Source organism: Schistocerca cancellata, chromosome 7 (assembly GCF_023864275.1).
Source record: "Schistocerca cancellata isolate TAMUIC-IGC-003103 chromosome 7, iqSchCanc2.1, whole genome shotgun sequence".
Taxonomy (NCBI): domain Eukaryota; kingdom Metazoa; phylum Arthropoda; class Insecta; order Orthoptera; family Acrididae; genus Schistocerca; species Schistocerca cancellata.
The window spans coordinates 488,142,025-488,167,994 of NC_064632.1; the positions used below are offsets into that span (position 1 = coordinate 488,142,025).

At 44.9% G+C, this 25,970-nt stretch overlaps 1 protein-coding gene across 1 annotated transcript; it reads left to right on the forward strand.

Annotated features, from left to right (window-relative positions):
* The first annotated feature begins 5,104 nt into the window (after window positions 1–5,104).
* Window positions 5,105–24,620, forward strand: LOC126092608 (uncharacterized). The gene is made up of 4 exons (XM_049908310.1): window positions 5,105–5,155; window positions 18,302–18,388; window positions 19,304–19,362; window positions 24,467–24,620. Exons 1-4 carry the CDS (start codon window positions 5,110–5,112, stop codon window positions 24,587–24,589), a joined length of 315 nt encoding a protein of 104 aa, XP_049764267.1. The 5' UTR covers window positions 5,105–5,109; the 3' UTR covers window positions 24,590–24,620.
* Window positions 24,621–25,970: the final 1,350 nt, after the last annotated feature.

Sequence of the window (25,970 nt, forward strand, 5' to 3'; positions counted from 1 at the left end):
CGGCGTCCGTCAGCCGCTCCGCATGCTGATCACATATATGTATACGATTTATTTATTCGTAAATTTAACTGTGTGTCATGTCTTTTCAAAACTGAACTTATTCTAAAGCAGCTGTTCGGAGGTCTTCAGCCGTGAAGCAAATTTAATTCTTTCAAAAGTGTATTTGTGAACTAAATGATAATAAATTACAATTGTGAAATGAATCCGACCGCAACTCCCTTGGCCCTTTCCACAACCCTAATTACCTGTTAGCCCTGCGTGATTTAGCGGGAGTTTGAAGGGGTGTACGTGATCTGCAACCGGTGTACTATATTTCTTCGCTGTCACGGAGCCGCCACCAACTTGTCTCCGTCCCGCAGTACAGGTGTCAAGGAGCTGTTCCCCTGGAAGAGGACGGATTGGCACCCTCCCTTCGGCACGACGGAGAAGATACCGGGATTCATCAGACCATGCTGTGCTCTGCCACGACTACAATGTCCAGCGCCGATGGTCACGTGTCCATTTAAGCCGCAGTTGCCGATGTCGTGGTGCTAACATTGGCACATGCGTAGGTCATCGTTTGCGCAGGAATATCGTTAGAAGTGTTCGGTGCATTGTGTGTTCAGGCACACTTGTATTCTGCCAAACATTAAAGTCTGATGTACCGGGTGACCAAAAAGTCAGTATAAATTTGAAAACTGAATAAATCATGGAATAATGTAGATAGAGAGGTACAAATTGACACACATGCTTGGAATGATATGCGGTTTTATCTGATCAGAATAGCAATAATCATCATAACAAAGTAAGAAAAAGCAAAGATGATGTTCTTTACAGGAAATGTTCAATAGGTCCACCATCATTCCTCAACAATAGCTGTAGTCGAGGAATAATGTTGTGAACAGCACTGTAAAGCATGTCTGGAGTTATGGTCAGGCATTGGCGTCAGATGTTGTCTTTCAGCATCCCTAGAGATGTCGGTTAATCACGATACACTTGCGACTTCAGGTAACCCAAAAGCCAATAATCGCACGGACTGAGGTCTGGGGACCTGGGAGGCCAAGCATGACGAAAGTGGCGGCTGAGCACACGATCATCTCCAGACGACGCGTGCAAGAGGTCTCTCACGCGTCTGGCAGTATGGGGTGGAGCGCCGTCCTGCTTAAACATCGTACGTTCCAGCAGGTGTTTATCAGCCAGGCTGGGGATGATGCGATTCTGTAACCTCTCACCCGTCACGGTAGCAGTTAGAAAACCAGAATCACGCATTTCGTCGAAGAAAAAAGGCCCAATAACGGTACATGTGGTAAATCCAACCCATACCGTGACTCTCTCGTCGTGCAATGGAGTTTCCACGACAGTTCTAGGATTTTCGGTAGCCCAAATTCTGCAGTTGTGGGCGTTGACAGATCCTCGTAGCGTGAAATGAGCTTCGTCGGTCCACAGCATGTTACTCAACCACTCGTCATCTTCCGCCATCTTTTGAAACGCCCACACCGTAAATGCCCTCCGCTTCACTAAATCGCCAGGTAACAGTTCATGATGCCGATGGATTTTGTACGGATAGCATCGGAGGGTACGCCTAAGTGCGAACCAAACAGTAGTGTATGGAATGCCGTGCGACGTGCGACTGCACGAGCGCTGACTTCCCCGGGCACAGACGAACCCGCTACAGTATCCATTTCTTCCTGAACTGTCTCAGCAGCTTCACGCCTTGTGCTCGGTCGGCCACTACGGGGTCTACCGTCTAAACAACCCGTGGCTTCGAACTTCGAAATCATTGTCGCCACAACTGCATTTGTCAACGGACCTTTACCCGTTCGAATCCCCTTCCTATGGCGATAGGATCGTAACGCTGAACTAGCACAATCCCCATTCTGATAATACGGCTTCACTACGAGGTGCATTCAAGTTCTAAGGCCTCCGATTCTTTTTTCTAATTAACTAAAAATTCGGAGTAGGTATTAAAATTCATGGAGAAGAAGTAAAAACGTTGAGGTTTGCCGATGACATTGTAATTCTGTCAGAGACAGCAAAGGACTTGGAAGAGCAGTTGAACGGAATGGACAGTGTCTTGAAAGGAGGATATAAGATGAACATCAACAAAAGCAAAACGAGGATAATGGAATGTAGTCAAATTAAGTCGGGTGATGCTGAGGGAATTAGATTAGGAAATGAGAAACTTAAAGTAGTAAAGGAGTTTTGCTATTTAGGGAGTAAAATAACCGATGATGGTCGAAATAGAGAGGATATAAAATGTAGACTGGCAATGGCAAGGGAAGCGTTTCTCAAGAAGAGGAATTTGTTAACATCGAGTATAGATTTAAGTGTCAGGAAGTCGTTTCTGAAAGTATTTGTATGGAGTGTAGCCATGTATGGAAGTGAAACAAGGACGATAAGTAGTTTGGACAAGAAGAGAATAGAAGCTTTCGAAATGTGGTGCTACAGAAGAATGCTGAAGATAAGGTGGGTAGATCATGTAACTAATGAGGAGGTATTGAATAGGATTGGGGAGAAGAGAAGTTTGTGGCACAACTTGACTAGAAGAAGGGATCGGTTCGTAGGACATGTTTTGAGGCATCAAGGGATCACAAATTTAGCATTGGAGGGCAGTGTGGAGGGTAAAAATCGTAGAGGGAGACCAAGAGATGAATACACTAAGCAGATTCAGAAGGATGTAGGTTGCAATAGATACTGGGAGATGAAGAAGCTTGCACAGAATAGAGTAGCATGGAGAGCTGCATCAAACCAGTCTCAGGACTGAAGACCACAACAACAACAACAATTAACTACTCACCCGAAATCGATGAAACTGGCGTTACTTCTCGACGTAATCGCCCTGTAGACGTACACATTTTTCACAACGCTGACGCCATGATTCCATGGCAGCGGCGAAGGCTTCTTTAGGAGTCTGTTTTGACCACTGGAAAATCGCTGAGGCAATAGCAGCACGGCTGGTGAATTTGCGGCCACGGAGAATGTCCTTCATTGTTGGAAAAAGCCAAAAGTCACTAGGAGCCAGGTCAGGTGAGTAGGGAGCATGAGGAATCACTTCAAAGTTGTTATCACGAAGAAACTGTTGCGTAACGTTAGCTCGATGTGCGGGTGCGTTGTCTTGGTGAAACAGCACACGCGCAGCCCTTCCCGGACGTTTTTGTTGCAGTGCAGGAATGAATTTGTTCTTCAAAACATTTTCGTAGGATGCACGTGTTACCGTAGTGCCCTTTGGAACGCAATGGGTAAGGATTACGCCCACGCTGTCCCAGAACATGGACACCACCATTTTTTCAGCACTGGCGGTTACCCGAAATATTTTTGGTGGCGGTGAATCTGTGTACTTCCATTGAGCTGACTGGCGCTTTGTTTCTGGATTGAAAAGTGGCATCCACGTCTCATACATTATCACAACCGACGAAAAGAAAGTCCCATTCATACTGTCGTTGGGCGTCAACATTGCTTGGCAACATGCCACATGGGCAGCCATGTGGTCGTCCGTCAGCATTCGTGGCACCCACCTGGATGACACTTTTCGCATTTTCAGGTCGTCATGCAGGATTGTGTGCACAGAACCCACAGACATGCCAACTCTGGAGGCGATCTGTTCAACAGTCATTCGGCGATCCTCCAAAACAATTCTCTCCACTTTCTCGATCATGTCAGACTGGCTTGTGCGAGCCCGAGGTTGTTTCGGTTTGTTGTCACATGATGTTCTGCCTACATTAAACTGTCGCACCCACGAACGCACTTTCGACACATCCATAACTCCATCACCACATGTCTCCTTGAACTGTCGATGAATTTCAATTGGTTTCACACCACGCAAATTCAGAAAACGAATGATTGCACGCTGTTCAAGTAAGGAAAACGGCGCCATTTTAATTATTTAAAACAGTTGTCATTCTCGCCGCTGGCGGTAAAATTTCATTTGCCGTACGGTGCTGCCATCTCTGGGACGTATTGACAATGAACGCGGCCTCATTTGAAAACAATGCGCATGTTTCTATCTCTTTTCAGTCCGGAGAAAAAAAAATCGGAGGCCTTAGAACTTAGAACTTAGAACCTCGTAAAAGCGCCTTTTCAAGTAACGTCAACAAGCTGCGACTACTGGCGCATCAGATTCTCTCTCTCATTACAGCTCCTTTTATACACGACTGTCATGCGCAGTCGTGTGTCAATTTTTACCTCTCTATCTACATTATTCCGTGGTTTATTAAGTTTTCAAATTTATGCTGACTTTTTGATCACCCGGTAAGTTGCGCCACAGTTCGCTTCATGTTCTGTTTAACAGTCTACCCAGCCTATGGTGTCCTACATCTGTAATGAGGGGTGGTCACCCAACCCCACGACGTCTGGACGTGGATTCACCTTGATTGTGCCACGTGTTCTAGATACTCCACACAGCACTGCTCGAACACACGACAAGTCGGCAGTTCCCGAAATGCTCGTGCTTAGTCTCTGGACCATCACAATCTGCCTTCGGTCAAACTCAAGATAGATCGCGCGCCTTCCCCATTCTACACACTGACAGCATGCTTGCTGATACTAAATGCAACGTGCGCGTGTCTGTCTAGGAGTCATTCCTTGAGAGACGACGCTGCTTTCGCATGGACGGGTTTAACGTCAATAGCAGTTCGGTGGTCATAATGTTCTGGCTGATCAGAGTATGTGGGGCGTCAAACGCCATAAACATCTTTGGCCTTTTGTGACCTTGCACTCCTGCCCAGTAACTACTTACGAGTTACGTGGATAGTGTCCAAGGCACGTGTGTCAGACCTTATCGCAGTACTCGTGCAGGTAAAAACTTAATGTTTTGAAAAAACTGTCTGAAACTATACTTTATACAAGGCATTCGTTATCAGGCTTACTAGCGTGTCCACGCTACTCTCTTATGATAACGTCAAAGAATTTCGCTTCCTTTTCCTCGTTGGACAGTTATTAACTCTCATTTCAACGTGCTACTGATTATTAGAAGCAGGTTGTAAGAAACGATGGAAATGCAGGTCGCAGTTGTTATCGCTACAGCTGATATTTTTTTCCGCTTAAATTTTCGTTCCGAAACAGTGGGCGCGTACTCGTATATAAAGGGTAACGTTGGCGACACCCGTTGCTGACTTCTGACTATCAATCGCCATGCAGAAGGCACTCATCGCTGTCGTCGTGATCGCCGCCTGTGTCGGTAAGCGAGCAGTTCCAACAGCACGTAGTAACGTCTTGTGTGAGGTGAACCCACCTCCCTTTACACTAGAGGTGTACACACATCCTTGTTCTTTAAATTTCAGGAAAAAATTCAAGAATAATAAATTATCCTTAACTAAATATCGTTTGAGTGATGAAGTGGGAATCAACTGTATGAATCATAAACACTTCAGTCAAATTTTTTCTCCATTACATTAATTTCCGTTCACGCTTGAGATGCAGCAACCCTTTTTGCGGCTACTCTGTGTGACTTCATCTCTAGAGTTGTCTGTTCCTCGGTTTTTACTTTCTGTCGAAACAGACATTACTGTGACACGAGTTTTGCCCTTTCGTCATTTGGGATAAAAGAAAAATTCCGTCTGTGACACCACAGGGCAAATTTTATTAATCGTAAAGTAAGGAGGAGACTAAAAGGAGAATGAGAGAAGGATCACTTATGCCAAACGAAGATAACAAACACATCATTACTTAGGAAAGCAGGCGGGAAAAAGAGATTACTAGTCAGTTACTTCAGCATTATGGAGTTAAGTGGAACAAATAATTGAGGACGTAAGGTGCAAGTGCTATTCTGAGATGATGAGGTTGGCAAAGGAGAAGAATTCGTGGCTCCCCACTTGAAATCAGTCAGAAGGCTGAGGACTTAGTTCTTATTGCGAAAACCAGACGGATGATTTCTTGAAGGGTTTTAAAGAACAATCTCAGTATTTTACTGTAGTTCATTTAATCTATAGCTGTGTTCGGTGAGGAGATGAAAATGATGTCTATCCTTAAAATAACTAGGCGATATTACTCTTTACCTTTGGTACTAATTTCAAGCAGGAGATATGATAACAGTAACAAATATTTTACACCACTTTTACAAGAACTAAAAGATTTGATATTATACAAATAACGATAGTGATACAGTGTCTGAACAAAAGTATATAGGCATCCCTATATACACTCCTGGAAATTGAAATATGAACACCGTGAATTCATTGTCCCAGGAAGGGGAAACTTTATTCACACATTCCTGGGGTCAGATACATCACATGATCACACTGACAGAACCACAGGCACATAGACACAGGCAACAGAGCATGCACAATGTCGGCACTAGTACAGTGTATATCCACCTTTCGCAGCAATGCAGGCTGCTATTCTCCCATGGAGACGATCGTAGAGATGCTGGATGTAGTCCTGTGGAACGGCTTGCCATGCCATTTCCACCTGGCGCCTCAGTTGGACCAGCGTTCGTGCTGGACGTGCAGACCGCGTGAGACGACGCTTCATCCAGTCCCAAACATGCTCAATGGGGGACAGATCCGGAGATCTTGCTGGCCAGGGTAGTTGACTTACACCTTCTAGAGCACGTTGGGTGGCTCGGGATACATGCGGACGTGCATTGTCCTGTTGGAACAGCAAGTTCCCTTGCCGGTCTAGGAATGGTAGAACGATGGGTTCGATGACGGTTTGGATATACCGTGCACTATTCAGTGTCCCCTCGACGATCACCAGTGGTGTACGGCCAGTGTAGGAGATCGCTCCCCACACCATGATGCCGGGTGTTGGCCCTGTGTGCCTCGGTCGTATGCAGTCCTGATTGTGGCGCTCACCTGCACGGCGCCAAACACGCATACGACCATCATTGGCACCAACGCAGAATCGACTCTCATCGCTGAAGACGACACGTCTCCATTCGTCCCTCCATTCACGCCTGTCGCGACACCACTGGAGGCGGGCTGCACGATGTTGGGGCGTGAGCGGAAGACGGCCTAACGGTGTGCGGGACCGTAGCCCAGCTTCATGGAGACGGTTGCGAATGGTCCTCGCCGATACCCCAGGAGCAACAGTGTCCCTAATTTGCTGGGAAGTGGCGGTGCGGTCCCCTACGGCACTGCGTACGATCCTACGGTCTTGGCGTGCATCCGTGCGTCGCTGCGGTCCGGTCCCAGGTCGACGGGCACGTGCACCTTCCGCCGGCCACTGGCGACAACATCGATGTACTGTGGAGACCTCACGCCCCACGTGTTGAGCAATTCGGCGGTACGTCCACCCGGCCTCCCGCATGCCCACTATACGCCCTCGCTCAAAGTCCGTCAACTGCACATACGGTTCACGTCCACGCTGTCGCGGCATGCTACCAGTGTTAAAGACTGCGATGGAGCTCCGTATGCCACGGCAAACTGGCTGACACTGACGGCGGCGGTGCACAAATGCTGCGCAGCTAGCGCCATTCGACGGCCAACACCGCGGTTCCTGGTGTGTCCGCTGTGCCGTGCGTGTGATCATTGCTTGTACAGCCCTCTCGCAGTGTCCGGAGCAAGTATGGTGGGTCTGACACACCGGTGTCAATGTGTTCTTTTTTTCATTTCCAGGAGTGTAGGTCTACTGCCGAAATGACCACTAGATGTCACGAGACGCAGGCTCGCCAGTATAAAAGAAGACAAGTATTTGGTTTTCAGTAGAGAAGCAGTAACAAAACAATGGGTTGGCCTCCAGAGCTCACTGGTTTCCTGCTCAGATTTGTCACTGGACTCCACCAAAGTAAGAGATCCATCATGGGCATTTTAACTCTTTTAAAGCTGCCCAAGTCGATTATTGGTGATGTGACTGTGAAGCAGAAGCTCGAAGAAACAACCACAGCTGAAGCAAGAGCAAGCAGTCCTTGTGTACTGATTGACAGCAACAGTCGAGGACTGCAGAGGACGACTGTAAAAAATCGCATGGCATCAGCGGGAGCAATAATTCGTGAGCTCCAAAGTGCTACCGGCTTTCAGGCCAGCGTAGGGAACTAAAAAGAATGGGGTAGAATGGTCAAGCAGCTCCTTATAACCCACACATGTCTACTGGTTCAAATGGCTCTGAGCACTACGGGACTTATCATATGAGGTCATCAGTCCGCTAGAACTTAGAACTACTTAAACCTAACTAACCTAAGGACATCACACACATCCATGCCCGAGACAGGATTCGAACCTGCGACTGTAGCAGCAGCGCGGTTCCGGACTGAAACGCCTAGTACCGCTCGGCCACAGCGGCCGGCTACACATGTTACAGTCGATGATAAACAACGTTTGAGGTGGTGTAAGGAACGACGTCATTGTACAGCTGATGACAGCAAAGGAGAGATTAGGAGTGAAGAATCACGCTACACAATATAAGAATCCGAAGGGAGGATTTGGGCCTCGCAAACCCTCGAGAACTTTACCTGCCACCATGTATTATACTAACGTTGAAGTGCAGAGTAGGTGGTGTTATGTAATCGGGGTGTATTTCCTGATTAGAATGTCGTCCACATATTGCGCTTCGGAAAACGCTAAAAGCGGAAGGATATAGTCACATTTTACACCACGTGTGCTGCGTACAGTAGAGAAACAGTTAAAATACGATGATTGTTTGTATCTGGTCTGGTAGCTGAGCACAGAAAAATGGAGACCGAAGTTGTAAATATCGCATTTGAGGAATGGTTCACGCAGGAGAATCGTACAAACATAGCATCGCACAGTATTCCGTATGGAGGACATATTAACATTGCCCATGAATTCGTAGCGTTTTCATTTTACATGTTGGTATTTCGGTTGCTGTGGGTTTGTTTATCGGTTCTCGTTTTTTATTTGTAGTTTACTGCTGCTATTCCAGTTTACACATTGTCATTTTTTCATTTAGAGGTAGTGTATGGAGCTGTGGACGCTAGAAAATGGAGTGCCAAGTGGAGAAATCGTGACGTTTCCGACATTTGTTGTTCAATAGAGAGGTGGCAGCAAAAAAAAAATGGTTTTCTCGTTTGAGCAGAATCGTTTTGACATTAGTGACTCTCCGCGTTCAGGAAGACCTTCGGTGTCTGATGAAGATCGTGTAAACGCTTTAATTCACAACAATCCCCGTCAGTGTACTCGAGCAATGGCTTATTTATGAACTGTGGTCATTCCACCATCGTCCGACATTGGCATGCGATGGGGAAGGTTCAAAACTCTAGTGTACGGGTATCGCATTCTCTAAGCCAAAATCACAAAAATCAGCGGGCGGCAAAATGTGCATCTCTGCTCGCTTGTCATCAATTTGCTCATGAAGAACACAGACCGTTCCTATCCTGTATTGTTACTGGTGACGAGAACGGATTTCTTCACGCTGACAAAAGGAAATGAAAGGAATGTTTCATCCCAAACAAATGAGCATCTCACCGTACAAAGACATCCGCAAAAGATAATGTCATGCATCTGGTGGAACAGCGACGGTGTGATGTACTACGAATTATTTTCCTGAGGTGTAACCATAACTGCTGACATTTATTGTCAACAGCTGAGAGGTCTTGCAGACGCAGTCCAAGAACAACGCTTAGAACACTGCGGGAAGTGATGGTACTCCTCGAAAAGGCCCGCCAGCATTCTGCTTCCTTTTCATTGCAAGGACGCTGAAAGAATGGGTCTAACTACATTCAGCATATACCGAGCGCTGGTTAGCGTCCCCTCCAGGAACACAAAAGCTGAACGACAGTTGTAGCTTATCGCACCCCAGACTACACTACTGGCCATCAAAATTGCTACACCAAGAAGAAATGCAGATGATAAACGGGTATACATTGGACAAATATATTACACTAGAACTGACAAATGATTACATTTTCACGCAATTTGGGTGCATAGATCCTGAGAAGTCAGTACCCAGAACAACCACCTCTGGCCGTAATAACGGCCTTGATACGCCTGGGCATTGAGTCAAACGGAGCGTGTACAGGTACAGCTGACCATACTGCTTCCACACGATACCACAGTTCATCAAGAGTAGTGACTGGCGTATTGTGACGAGCCAGTTGCTCGGCCACCATTGACCAGACGCTTCAATTGGTGAGAGATCTGGACAATGTGCTGGCCAGGGCAGCAGTCGAACATTTTCTGTATCCAGAAAGGCACGTACAGGACCTGCAACATGCGGTCGTGCATTATCATGCTGAACTGTAGGGTTTCCCAAGGAACGAATGAAGGGTAGAGCGACGGGTCGTAACACATCTGAAATGTGACGTCCACTGTTCAAAGTGCCGTCAATGCGAACGAGAGGTGCCCGAGACCAATGGCACCCCCCATACCATCAAGCCGGGTGATACGCCAGTATGGCGATGACGAATACACGCTTGCAATGTCCGTTCACCGCGCTGTCCGCAAACACGGTTGCGACCATCATGATGCTGTAAACAGAACCTGGATTCATCCGAAAAAATGACGTTTTGCCATTCGTGCACCCAGGTTCGTCGTTGAGTACACCATCGCAGGCGCTCCTGTCAGTGATGCAGCGTCAAGGGTAACCGCAGCCATGGTCTTCGAGCTGGTAGTCCATACTGCTGCAAACGTCGTCGAACTGTTCGCGCAGATGGTTGTTCTTTTGCAAACGCCCCCATCTGTTGACATCTCAACTGCTAGTGATACGAGGCCGTTGGGATCCAGCACGGCGTTCCGTATTACCCTCCTGAACCCACCGATTCCATATTCTGCTAACATTCATCGGATCTCGACCAACGCGAGCAGTATTGTTAATGAGCAGTATTTGTTAATGAGCAGAGTACAAAAACATTAAAAGTAATTTTACTTTCGAGAATCGGGTGCAATGGGCGTATATATATAGGGTGGTCCATTGATGGTGATCAGGCCAAATATCTCACGAAATAACCATCAAACGAAAAAACTACAAAGAACGAAAGTCGTCTAGCTTGAAGGGGGAAACCAGATGGCGCTATGGTTGGCCCGCTAGATGGCGTTGCCATAGGTCAAACGGATATCAACTGCGTTTTTTTAAAAATAGGAACCCCCATTTTTTATTACATATTCGTGTAGTACGTAAAGAAATATGAATGTTTTAGTTGGACCACTTTTTTCGCTTTGTGACAGATGGCGCTGTAATAGTCACAAACGTATAAGTACGTGGTATCACATAACATTCCGCCAGTGCGGACGGTATTTGCTTCGTGATCCATTACCCGTGTTAAAATGGACCGTTTACCAATTGCGGCAAAGGTCGATATCGTGTTGATGTATGGATGTATGGCTATTGTGGTCAAAATGCCCAACGGGCGTGTGCTATGTATGCTGCTCGGTATCCTGGACGACATCATCCAAGTGTCCGGACCGTTCGCCGGATAGTTACGCTATTTAAGAAAACAGGAAGTGTTCATCCACATGTGAAACGTCAACGACGACCTGCAACAAATGATGATGCCCAAGTAGGTGTTTTAGTTGCTGTCGTGGCTAATCCGCACATCGTAGCAGACAAATTGCGTGAAAATCGGGAATCTCAAAAACGTCGGTGTTGAGAATGCTACATCAACTTCGATTGCACCCGTACCATATTTCTATGCACCAGGAATTGCATTGCGACGACTTTGAACGTCGTGTACAGTTCTGCCACTGGGCACAAGAGAAATTACGGGACGATGACAGATCTTTTGCACGCGTTCTATTTAGCGACAAAGCGTCATTCACCAACAGCGGTAACAGAAACCGGCATCATATGCGATACTGGACAACGGAAAATCCACGATGGCTGCGACAAGTGGAACATCAGCGATCTTGGCGGGTTAATGAATGGTGCGGTATTATGGGAGGAAGGATAATTGGCCCCCATGGTATCGATGGCAACTAAATGGTGCAATGTATGCTCATTTTCTGCGTAGTGTTCTACCGTTGTTACTACAAGATGATTCATTGCATTGACAGAATTCCAACATGATGGATGTCCGGCCCATAGCTCGCGTGCGGTTGAAGCGGTATTGAATAACATATTTCATGATGGGTGAATTGGTCGTCGAAGCACCATACCATGGCCAGCACGTTCACCGGATCTGACGTCCCCGGATTTCCTTCTGTGGGGAAATTTGAAGGATATTTGCTATCGTGATCCACCGAAGATGCCTGACAACATGCGTCAGCGCATTGTCAGTGCATGTGCGAACATTACGGAAGGCGAACTACTCGCTGTTGAGAGGAATGTTGTTACTCGCATTGCCAAATGCATTGAGGTTGACGGACATCATTTTGAGCATTCATTGCATATATATATATAACAAAATTAAACAAATTAATTTTAAGGCAAAGAAAAGTATACACATACTAATTTTAAAAAAAACTTTCAATTTGTACATTAAATATTAATGAAATGCCTGACTAAACGTGATACAGACTAATGTTAAAAAGAGGACGGGGTGTGTTGTGTGATTGATTAACAAATGGAAAAAATGGAAACATAACTGGGAGAAGATGGCAACATTTGCTTATTGATTCACAGCAAGAAATTGGATGTATTTGTTAAGTTTTTAGGATAATGTTATTGGCTACGCTGAAGGAACTGATTCGGCTGTTTCGTAAAGACAAGAGGCCACGGAACTGTGCCCCGTGTGTGGCGCAGCTTATTGAAGGGGCGGACAACAACAACAGAGAATGAGTTTACGTATGATTCTCTTTTATGGGTGCACACAGCTGGGATTCTGCGACAGACGCTCAATAAGTAATGCGACACAAAATTTTATGAAGGTAGGTTGGTTTGTTCAGTATTTCAACACACCATATTGTTTCCCACTCTCTTGGCTACAAAACCCTATCTTTCAACATAATTTTTGTTCAGTGTGACGGCCTCACGCCACCTTGCTGAGGGGGCTTGCGTGCCCACGTGGTACCACTCTAATGGTCGACATCAGAGCCAACGTCTTCCTGCGTCAATAACCCCCCCATTATCCGCGTACTGCTTATCGCGGAGTGCATCCTTCATCGTGCCAAACAGATAAAAGTCGGGTTATGCGAGATCAGCGCTGTAGGGTGGATGAGGGAGAACAGTCCAACGAGGTTTGGTGAGGTCCTCTCGGGTGCGCCTTGCGTTGTCATGGAGAAGGAGCAGTTTGTTTGCGTTTTCTTGGCCACGAATACGCCCGTTCCAACACTGCAGGAGTCGCAGCTGCATGCGGCCGGGAGGCACGGGGGAGGTGGGACAGGTTTGCGCGATCTTGTTGCGATGCTGACAGACGCCTCGCCCAACGACTCACCGTGCTTTTGCTCACTTCCAGGCCTCCGTAGACACTCTGCAAGCGCGTATGAACACCTGCGGTGCTCCGGTTTTCTACCAAAAGAAACTCAATGACAGCTCTCTGGTTTGAACGCATCTCCGTTACAGACAACATTTTGAAGGCTATCGGGACTTCATGAAACTATAAGGTCTTAAGCACGAGTATTTCACGATGTCGCCGCATTTTTTCAGTCGAAATTGGCTGAGAAAGAAAATGTTCTGCATTACTTATTCAACGCCAGTCGTACATTAATGCTTGACCTATGATGCACACACTTATTTTTCCACCTCTCTAACTTATACTTGGTTCTTACAATGCGTATCGCTTTCATGTAGTCATTGGCCAGATGATTGTTAAGATGCTGTAACTACACTACTGGCCACTAAAATTCCTACACCAAGAAGAAATGCAGATGATAAACGGGTATTCTTTGGACAAATGTATTATACTAGAAGTGACATGTGATTACATTTTCACGCGATTTGGGTACATAGATCCTGAGAAATGAGTACCCAGAACAACCACCTCTGGCCGCAATAACGGCCTTGATACGCCAGGGCATTGAGTCAAACAGAGCTTGGATGGCGTGTACAGGTACAGCTGCCAATGCAGCTTCAACACGATACCACAGTTCATCAAGAGTAGTGACTGGGGTATTGTGACTAGCCAGTTGCTCGGCCACCATTGACCAGACGTTTTCAATTGGTGAGAGATCTGGAAAATGTGCTGGCCAGGGCAGCAGTCGAACATTTTCTGTATCCAGAAAGGCCCGTACAGGACCTACAACATGCGGTCGTGCATTATCCTGCTAAAATGTAGGGTTTCGCAGGGTTCGAATGAAGGGTAGAGTCACGGGTCGTAACACATCTGAAATGTAACGTCCACTGTTCAAAGTGCAGTCAATGCGAACAAGAGGTGACCGAGACGTGTAACCAATGGCGCCCCATACCATCACGCCGGGTGATACGCCAGTATGGCGATGACGAATACACGCTTGCAAAGTGCTTTCACTGCGATGTTGCCAAACACGAATACGACCATCACGATGCTGTAAAAAGAACCTGGATTCATCCGAAAAAATGACGTTGTGCCTTTCGTGCACCCACTTTCATCGTCGAGTACAGCATCGCAGGCGCTCCTGTCTGTGATGCAGCGTCAAGGGTAACCGCAGCCATGGTCTCCGATCTGATAGTCCATGCTGCTGCAAACGTCGTCGAACTGTTCGTGCAGTTGGTTGTTGTCTTGCAAATGTCCCCATCTGTTGACTCAGGGATCGAGACGTGGCTGCACGATCCGTTACAGCCATGCGGATGCCTGTCATTTGGACTGCTAGAGATACGAGGCCGTAGGGATCCTGCACGGCGTTCCGTATTACCCTCCTGAACCCACCGATTCCTTATTCTGCTAACAGTCATTGGATCTCGACCAACGCAAGCAGCAATGTCGCGATACGATAAACGGCAATCGCGATAGGCTACAATCCGACCTTTATCAAAGTCGGAAACGTGCTGGTACGCATTTCTCCTCCTTACACGAGGCATCACAACAACGTTTCACCAGGCAACGCCGGTCAACTGCTGTTTGTGTATGAGAAATCGGTTGGAAACTTTCCTCATGTCAGCACGTTGTAGGTGTCGCCACCGGCGCCAACCTTGTGTGAATGCTCTGAAAAGCTAATCATTTGCATATCACAGTATCTTCTTCCTGTCGGTTAAATTTCGCTTCTGTAGCACGTCATGTTCGTGGTGTAGCAATTTTAATGGCCAGTAGTGTATTAGCCTTCTTGTTGAAGGCGTCCATTACATTCACAATAGGATCAGTTTTAGGGACGAATAGAAGCAAATAATTAGGAACAGATGTCTTTTTCCTGTTTTGTTAGTATAAATCTCATTCTTACTGTGGAAGGATTTGCGTCAGTCAGTCGCTATGTATCTTGTGAAGATTATTTTATTCTCCATAAGCGAGTCCTTGTATCATGGGTGTGACGAGATGACAGGATGTGACCTTTGATGCTAAGAAATACTGGGATACATCCGCTTTGAAGAGTCGATGATGTAGGCATAGCTTTCGGTAGTCACGTGACTTGTCCAGCCATAATAGTCCTATTCGAGAGTATGAGGCAATGATATGGGTACTGCCGATTGTTGCAGATGCAGCGCACACAGTTATTCACGGTTTGTACCACCCGTTCACTACTGGGTGATGGCAACGGCGTCCGACGGCAACGGACAGCGGCCAGTTGCACTGACGTTTTCAAAACACGTGACGTCACGCCGCGGCGCGGGAGCGCGCGGACACGGAATTTAGCGGCAGTCAGTAGCGAGCCAGTGGGTGTGTTGGACCTTCCATTGAGCTACAGACCCCCTTGAAGATGTCTCCTGCAGACGGGGACGAAACGTTGGGAATTGACACAGAATTCATCAACCGACCACTGTATAACAGCCTGGAAATTATAATGGACATGACATTTCCGCCCGTGAAAGTCTACATTTTAGTATCCGATGGAGCTTTGCACAGCTGTGTTTGGAACTGTCTCTAGTGTATCTGTCGATCGCTTCACGTCACCGTTTTCAGTTCAGGGCGCAAAGTGATCACGCAGAAATGCCTGAAACAACAGCGTCTCCCGCCAAGCATGTGGATCTGGTGAGAGATTTCGCCTGAAGCTATGCAGCCCACATAATATAAATGTCATGCGTTTCTTTCTTCAAGACAATTTTCAGCCGTATTCTGCAGGGGCAATGAAGACGCCCCTGAATCATTTTCGGTCGGAAGTGTTTGATCACCCACAATACAGCCCTTAATTGGCTCCTTCCGTTCGTCATCTATGCATATACGAACCACTGGCTACGAAGATATTTTGGCATAAACAACGAAAGGCAGACTAGCTTAGAGAATTGGCGGAAAGTACAGGCGGCTGCTTCCCGTGACGAGGCTACTGGAAAGTTTGTACAACGTCACGACAAATGTCTAAGTCGGAGCGGCGACTATTTAGAGAGGTAGCTGGAAGGTGTGGCTAACTGCTGCGATTACAATTTTTTTTTTAAATTTTCACCGTGGTTTTCGTTTCGCGACCGATCGGACCTTACTTTCCTTACAAGCCTTGTATCAGAATTATTCAATCTTGGACTTCTTGCAAGTGATGATTCTCCTCAGCATGGGGGCTGACTAGAGCTGAAAAAAATTCATTGTCTTCGTCATCTGATTCCGTTTTTCCTTCACCCTGTAATGGTTCTTGAATTACGTAACCATTACGGCACCTCACCTCAACCTCTCGATACCAGCAATATTCTACTGTGTTTCTGTAAAATAGTTAACATATTTCTGTGACAACATTCAAATTTGATTTAAATAAAGTAGAGGTACTTCAATACATCGATATGTATATATTACAATGATATCATTCTTATGTGTATTCTTTCTTTTGTCACTATGATCATTGACGTACTTGTAACTCTGATTTTTGGGCGCGTAAGCGTTTATTGGAGAGTCAAGCTTTGGTCGTCATGTTAAAAAGACGCAAATTGTAATCAGTTTATGAAAAGTGAACTTTAACAGCGAGGAAGATATTTTCGAGTATGTTTTATATTGCGAAGTGATGCTTTGGAACGAGTTTCGTGATATTGCAACAAAAGTAATAAAAAAGAAGTGTAACTAAAATTCGGAGTGCTGATTACTTTTTTACATCACCATTCTCATAACTTTGCAAAAGTTTAATCTTCAAGAATGGTTTACGAAACACATCTATAAAACTTTTGAATATCGCAGAATAACACCTAGGCCTCCTTGCATTCGAGCTTGGAATCATCCCCACCTAGATTTTCGACAATTGAGCCATTAGTTCACAATGAGACCAGCGTGTGAAACACGAAAAGATGAGTGCCTAGTTTATCCATTATTTCAAGAAATGACTTTATTAACTGTGCTCTAATGACAGCTGCCACATAATATAACTTTGTTGTTGCCCGAAAATGCAGTATTTAGCAGCGTGAGCAACACTACAATCACAATTAATTTTTGACCTTTGTTGTGGTAGGGTTGTTAGAACCCGAGCTACACAACTTCGGATCTCGCATCGTTGAATACAGTCGAATGAGCACGCCTCATTTAGGCGTTGCAGACGTATTGCCCTTCCCAGTTTCAACAGGTTTCTGAATTCTTCGTAGCGTTCAGTGACCGTGTTTGACTTGACATACCTGTTGTTCAATGTTTCACGCAATTCTGCATTTTGCGCTGTTCGTGTAGGCATACGTTGTTGTTGAGCAAACTGAGCTTATCAACAAGTTTCTGAATTTTGCCTCCATTGTTGATTCACAGATTATTTGACACCACTCGGTTACTGGGGACTTTATTTTAGAGAGAGACGGTTAACATGATTAACGTTCCTACAAGTTGTGTGACGCAATCTGAGCTCTGAGCGCTGGGAGGAATAGACAATGGATGTTGTAACGTCCAGTGAGAAGTCTGGAGCTCAAGTTTTACCGATATCTCACACACTGCTTCTCTTCTCTAGCGTATTTACATCTATAAGAATGTGACGGTATGCAGTGAGGTGTGTGGGGTGTAATGGAAGAACGCTCGTGTTGGTGAAACTGAATAATCTTCTTGTTGTGTACAAAGTGTGTACATTTACAACGATGTACTCGTATTACACGCGAGTGAATGTAATTTCTATAGGTACGATGTTAATGCGCTAACTTTTTGCAGCTGACAGAACTATACTCACTTAGGTGGAAGGTATAGGCACATCACCGAGTTGGCGCATCGTGAACCTTTTTAATCGGACAGTAAAAACTGTACTATCCTTTAGGTCTTTCAGACAAGCCAAGTCTCTTTTTCTGTGGTGTAAATTTGGAAATTTGTCGTAAGTTCTTATGGGACCAAACTGCTGAGGTCATCGGTCCCTAGGCTTACACACTACTTAATCTAACTTAAACTGACTTACGCTAAGGGCAAAAGACACACTCATGCCCGAGGGAGGATTCGAAGCTCCGACTGGGGAAGCCGCGCGAACCGTGGCAAGGCGCCTCTCGTGTAAGATGGATAACATATAGAATACATATATAACTCACGTTTACACTGTAACATTGTATCTTTTTGCAGGAGCCAGCTCTGCAAAGGTGAAATGTTCTGATCGGTGCAAAGAACTGGCAAGACAGACTAATTATGAACCAGATCCCCTTACGTGTGGTTTGTATATTACTCTTACATTTATCTGAACAGCTGATGAGTGCAATGTTTTTAGTTAATTGTGAATAACAGCATTTTAAAAGTTTCACGATTTTTGATGGCCATAATCTTTTCACTTCTTGATCACTCATGCACCTATCATTAAGGGCATCTGAATTTGTTGCTTCTTACAAAAGTATCAAAAATTTAGTGTTAGGCTTTGAAAGTACTTTTGATTTACCATTCTTAGAATGAAAAAGTATAAATGTTTACTTTATTTTAAGTTTCGATTCTATTTTTGATTGATGGTTATGTAAGTTTGCAAACTTGGAATACTACAGTATAGTAAATTAAAGAACACATTCACAAGTACTGAAACGCAATAAATGCCCTTGAAAGTATTCTTATAAATTGATGAGATACATATTTTGCAAAAGAGGAAAGTATTGACTCGCACGAAAAGAAAATTTAAGAACTTCGGCTGTCGACAGGAAAAAATTTAATGAAAATAAAATAAGCGCAACAACATATATCTACACATGTATTCCAGTCATTTAATGTGGTCAAGAAACTTTAAAACCAATCTCCATGATGAAGTATCAACATGTTATGAACACTCACTGTCATTTCAGTGTCGGATGTTTCACTGCGTTGTGTCATTTAGACTGCGATGGTAGGAAGCTTTTGATGCCCTCGTGGGTAGTATTGTTTGCAGTAGGAATTAATAGAAACAATTTTGTATTTTAATATTGAACATGTGGGGCACTCGGCAGTAGATAGCTGGATGGAATATTTTAGCCACTTCTCACTGCTATACTTGCTTTTGTTGGATTAATTATACTTTACTTCTGAAATTACTTTTAGTATTCTTACCTACGTACCATATAACTGGCCTCAGCCAAATATCTTGTAAAACGTTTTGTTTTTCTTGGACAGGTGACGTAGTTATTGAATATAGGAAAACTGGCTGCGACGACCAATGCCTGAATTATAAGGTAAGATTAAGAAACGGACGAAATAAATCTTTCTTGATGCAATAATTTACCAACAGCCGTTTGTATTGTAGAAGTTGGTTCAAATGGTTCAAATGGCTCTGAGCACTATGGAACTTAACATCTGTGCTCAGCAGTCCCCTAGAACTTAGAACTACTTAAACCTAACTAACCTAAGGACATCACATACATCCATGCCCGAGGCAGGATTCGAACCTGCGACCGTAGCGGTCACGCGGTTCCAGACTGAAGCGCCTAGAACCGCACGGCCACACCGGCCGGCTTTTTATGAACTTCTTATGTGCTACCAGTTTCGGCATTACATTGATGCCATCTTGAGGCCCCACACGTCATAGTCGTAAAATCGCTGTACACGGAAGGAGCCATATAACTGGATCCGTGAATCAAATCGTTATGCAACAGCTCTTAGTGGGCAGGCTGTTGATAAATTATTGCATCAAGAAATACATGCCAGCCGTTGTCCCACATTCCATAATGGATCAACAAAGATGAAACAAATCTTTGTTGTGGAGCAGCACGAGAGTGGTAGGACTGGGTAGATTACATGCACAACGTTTTGTAATATATGTTACAAACCCCTTATAATATAAAATTCAAACTCGCTGCCAAACTGACGAATGAGATAAAAATTTAAGTTAAGAAAAAGTTTCGTCACAAGTAAAGTTATTGAACAGCATAATAACGTATAATAATTATTACACAAAATTTACTTAACTGTTTCACACTGAATCAAATCAGTCAATACAAATTCCATTCACAAAGAAACAATCGGTCAAAATAAATGTGCCCTTCCCAATATTAGCACTTGACCTTAGAGCACAGTGTCTGAACTGTGCAGTTCAAACACCAAACGATAATACACTGGCGGAAAAAAGAATCGCAACACCAAGGACGAGTTGCGCGACACGAACTAAAGGTTGTAAGCGTGTTTCTACATTTGAAAGATGACGTCTGTTGAAACTACTCACCAGTTGCATAACAGTAGTGCAACTATGACGATGCAAATCAGGTTTGCTTTAAATACACGCTTGAGTGGTCGTGAGAGTTAGTTACCTTTGAGATTGGACGTGGGGAATTGATGTTTGTTAGGAATGCCCTTCAGGCGACAAAGACACCCTTGTTAACGCCTCACCGAATTTTAATGAGGCCATGCAACAGGGCTACGAGATGTTGCTTCAGTTACACTGCAGAAAGACTTGGCAGGAATGCAGCCACTGTAAACGGCTGCTGATGGAATTTTCGTCGTACGGCTCTGGGGCTTCGTACTGCATCTACAGCAACAATCTGAGCAGCAGTTTTCACCACAGTGACCAACGAACTGCTACACTCTGGTGTTCACCAGGTCTGTGTCATCGGCGGCGGAGGAACAGACCTCTCCGTCGTTTTTGGGGAGGACCCGCTATTTCAGGTGTCCCAACTGTGAGGGCGCCGACACCGCCTTCAGGGTGTCTAACGAGCTGTTACATGTTCACGGAGAATCTCGTCCTGTCGGCGGAGGCAGACACTGTCGTTGGGTCTTGGGACACGGAAGTGACAGGAGGCTCTCAGGACAAGCCGGTAGAACAGTAGAAGCCAGTTCTTATTAAGTGCAAGTTCACGACCATCGTTCGCGAATGAGTTGCCGCCATTATGCACAAATGTGCATGCTAGGTACATCGGTACCGGCCATTGATCGCGCAACACAATACAAAATGGTCAGAAATCAGTTTCCGCGTTCTAATCGGTAATTCAAATGGTTGAAATGGCTCTAAGCACTGTGGGACTTAACATCTGATGTCATCAGTCCCCTGGACTTAGAATTACTTAAACTAACCCAAGGACATCACACACAGCCATACTCGAGGCAGGATTCGCACCTGCGACCATAGCAGCAGCGCAGTTCCGGACTGAAGCGCCTAGAACCACTCGGTCACAGAGGCCGGCTAATCGGTAATAATGTCGACGCGACACGATAACATGTACACCAAACGTTTGGTAAGAGAATCGTATTTTGTTTCCTTGAAAGCAATTTCACCTGCCCCTGACTGGGCTGGTCTCGTCATTTCTCATGATTTTTAGTATTTCAGCTATCTCTTGGTGCACTGTGTCTTAATTTATGGTTTGGGCCATTAAATATTTTGTCCGTAATTAGGACTACTATATAATTATTGTGTCTTGACATGAACCAAGAAGAGTTCTTGCCAGTTTCTTAACTTTTTTTGGGGAGCAGTAAACGTTATTCACGTGCAACAAGCTACTCTTATTTAACATGTTGTCTTGAACCAAAAGAGTGACATCAAATTTAGTAGGTACACAAATGCACACTGAACTTACTTTGGCAACTCTGACGACGGTTGGCAGAATGAAACAAATCTCTTCACGGCTTTATTAATTCACAGATGTGCAACCACACCGTCTAATCACTGAGGCGAGTGCTTTTAACACAGTAGGGTCTTTCAAGTACTAAGCGGTATGCAGATCCACCAAATTGGACATGACGGCGCGATGATAATCTGTCACGACATCACATACGTAATACAAGGCCCACACGGGTGACTGACTCCGCTCTACTTGGATTGAAATGCGCTCATCTCAAAGCTTGCTGATCCGGTTTACGACGAGGTCGTGCACCCTCGTGACCACAAGCCTTCCATGCGGCAGTCCACGCGCGCCACCAGCGGTCCCGCCGTGTTCTCGCACTGCGCGGACCTGGCTCCTCCTGAGTCCCAAACCGAACTGGCGCTCTCACACGACCCATAAAAACGACGACGTCGCCCCGAATACATCGCAACGGTTACTACGTATCGATAACCGCCGCTGCTGCCACTAGCGGACAGGCAACGCTTGCGAATCGAGTGGCGCCAGTCAAGAGGAGAAGAAGACAGCCCGCATCTCGTGGTCGTGCGGTAGCGTTCTCGCTTCCCACGCCCGGGTTCCCGGGTTCGATTCCCGGCGGGGTCAGGGATTTTCTCTGCCTCGTGATGGCTGGGTGTTGTGTGCTGTCCTTAGGTTAGTTAGGTTTAAGTAGTTCTAAGTTCTAGGGGACTGATGACCATAGATGTTAAGTCCCATAGTGCTCAGAGCCATTTGAACCATTTTTTAGAAGAAGACAAACAACAGCAACCGTGCCAACTAAAGGATACGGTCTGGCCTCCAACAGAGGGCGGAAACCTACAAACAGTACCAACGCGAGCCGCAGCGCGGCTCACTATCTGATGGAGCATAAACCGCGATCCATCCTAAAACGCCACCTGTCGCCTCTCAGTGTGACGTCCAGCTGTGGTATAGCCACGCAAGTTATAGCCTTCGTCGTCTATGAGCAGCTGTCAGCATGGGTGCATGAACAAGGTGCCCACTGGGAAGGCAAATACGCAGCAACGTTCACTGAACAGTCACGGAGAAGACACTGCTATTAACCCAATGGTACATCTGGACGGTCAGATGCTCAACAGCTTGCACGTCTATTCGCCCATACATATCTCCAATCCTGTCATCTATGTCCTGTGGTGTACCACAGTTGCCTCGGCGCGTCATTTGCATAGTGCAGCTTTCCCATGCGAGGTGCACTTTAATCAAGGCATAAGGCACGTGAACAGTTTGCAAACTTAGCCATTTCTGATACGCTTCCGCTCTAAGCCAGAAAGCCAATGAGTATGCCCTTTTGGACGTCTGATAAATCGATCCGTTTCCGCATTATGACAACGACTGCACTGTATTCCGCGTCCCTCCGACGTGCTTTATGTACCCTCCACTCGTGCTGCCACCTGCCATCTGTGAGTGGTAACTGCACGTTGGCGTCGAACATAGGCGGTGGTCACATTAATGTGACTAGACCCTGTGACAGGTATGCACAGCAACTGTCAAATCTGACAACGTACTCTCTGTCGACGTCACAAAGCAGTGTGCGATTTGCAGGGGGGGGGGGATTTCCCCCCCTCTGCATCAGACCATCCCCTACTCTGGTTTTAGTTTATGCATCCCAACCTGGGATGTTTATTTCCCACGCACTGGAGTAAGACTTTACATATTATTTAAATTTGTGGAGCCGAACACTGAAAGTTTACTATTAATATGTTTGCTTTTTAATTTTGAAAAAGTGTTATGTAGTAGTTAATCATTTCAAAACATTTAGAACTAAATGTCAGGACAACGTACGCCACATTTCCATAGCATGCCAAAATGTTGCAAGACGTCGCCCCAGCGTAAACGAGGCTTTACAGCCAGGTCTGTATTGTATGGTGGATGTGATGTGTTGCGTACGAAACTAAAACCTGCAATCAGATCCAAACGTCGTGGAAAACTATGAAGAGGTGTCATCCTGCAGCAAGATAACGCTCACCCACATTCTGCCAAACGGACAGCCGGTACGATAAAGGAGTTAAGATTCGAGGTGCTGGAGCATCTACCAAACAGTCCAGACCTGGCTCCAAGCGATTTTCACATGTTTGGACCCTTAACGGAAGCACTACAGGGAAGAAGATTTGAAAGTGATGAAGACGTCATTGCTGCGGTGCAAAATTGGTTACAGATGCAACCGATAAACGTATTTTCTGATGAACTAAAAAAGATTGTAAAACGTCGGGAAAACTGCATTGAAGTCCAGGGAGGTTACGTAGAAAAATAACGCATGTTTCAGTTTTCTATCATCAGAATAAGTACAGCTTTTCACAAATGTGCCTTTACTTTTTGAATTCCCCTCGTATACCTGTATGTAGATGATTTTGTAAATAAGCTTTACCTATAATGTACTTTTAAAGATACAACAAGGGATGGCTTTTCTGATAGTGCATACGCGTGAATAGTGAGTTTCGGCATTAACATCTATTTATAAATAACTGTTTAACCGTGGGTAACGCCACGGTCGAAGCTAGTAACATATATAATTATACTAACCCCATAAGACATATCCCCCCCCCACACACTGGTAAAAGCACAAATCGCACACTGTCACAAACATATCGTAACAGCATGAATTCAAGGTGGTTTATTATCTACAATTTGTGTGGTACATTAGCAGTAGTGTGATGTTAATCGTGAAATATGATGATGGTACCAAATTTGATTGAAACAACGTAACCATACAGTTATTTCTTCTCCTGCTCTCCAGCCTAGATCTGCTTCAACAGAGGAAGGCGGATCGGCTCGCATCAACGCGCGATCCCACTCGCGTAAATTGGCTGCACATCGTTCCAGACATGCTCCTCTGCACGACCGCAGTAATCACCACTAGAGGCAGAAGTGGATTGTATGATGTTTCTATACCTTGAGTAATATCAGCACCTTATACAGAAATAATCTGCACAACAATTAAAGAACATCCACAAATTACTTGTAAATTAACTATTTCCTTTCCTCACGATGTCTTGATTTATACTATTTGATTTCAGAAAAGCAATTTCACTGAAGGAGCTGCTCCTTTCACGTATTTATTTACAGCCACATTAGCCATAACAAGTACCATTTCTTCAACAGCAATATATCGCCGCTTTGACGCAAGTTCAGTCACAATGGACAGAGAAAGTATTTCTATAACAACAACACTAGTTATCTGCTATTAATGTACCCTTTCACGGACTGGGAAGTATACTTACTAGTCACTGAATTTATTTACGGCGTTCATGGGAGTAGGCTGCACCACTTCTGTAAGCTCCTGATATCTGCTAGTAGACTGTGGCAACAGCTGTAATTTCTGTTTGTTGTGAAATATAGCATCGTGGGCAAAAACACGTTGTTTTAAAGACGTTTTGGAAATATGCTTATGACCAATGTAGTTTCTCTATGAGACACCATAAAATTAATGTTTCTTATTTGGACTTGCGGAAGCATACCTGCCACCAACTTAGTGGTTTTAAAACGTTCATAGAGATATGTTTATCAGCTCTGGAAGCGTATGACATCTCGTGCTAGTACTCTGTAGCAGGTATATAAAAAGAGCTGCGAAAATAAGTTTGTTTGTCACTATGGCTGTAATATGTGAAGCAGGAAGAAATTGTTTCGTTTCTACAAAAGCGAAGTACATGTACCACAATAGTGTACGATCCTAAATCACAAAAATAAAATTACCAAAAAATTAATATATTGCATGGGGGCTTAATTAAATGAATAAGATGCAATAATTTTAGTAGCTGTGTGACCGGTTACGAAGTCTCGTAACCGGTTGGCCCTGACTAGTATTAGCACGCAATCTGACTGCATAAAATAAAAATAAACAATGACACGGAATTTCCATTAACACAATTGATTAATTAAGTACCCTGCAACTATAAAAACTACGAAACAACAAAGCACAAGTGTAACTGTTCTATGTGTCGTAGTGTGACTCAACGTTCATGTATCTGGCTCGGTTCTTTCTCAAAACGACAAAATATTTTAAACACAATTTACAATGAACTAATTGAAAAACCAGAAATACTATAATTGCATATAGAAGCCAGAATTACAAATCTAATACATGAACACGAGCCAGATGCATTGTTGACTGTACCTGTGACCAAGAGGCACTGTCATTAAAGAAATCTGTAATACTTTTTAACCTCATTATATATTGACGAAAATTTTCCTTGACACCAGCATCATAAATCAAAGCCCATCTCCTTTCTCAAATACACTGT

What these genes read in the sequence shown, in the direction of transcription:
- LOC126092608 (XM_049908310.1), top strand. Translation starts at nt 5,110, where the DNA reads ATGCAGAAGGCACTCATCGCTGTCGTCGTGATCGCCGCCTGTGTCG. An exon ending in ACCAGATCCCCTTACGTGTG is followed by an intron (nt 18,389 to 19,303) that starts GTTTGTATATTA and finishes TTTCTTGGACAG; the next exon opens with GTGACGTAGTTATTGAATAT. An exon ending in ACCAATGCCTGAATTATAAG is followed by an intron (nt 19,363 to 24,466) that starts GTAAGATTAAGA and finishes CCTGCTCTCCAG; the next exon opens with CCTAGATCTGCTTCAACAGA.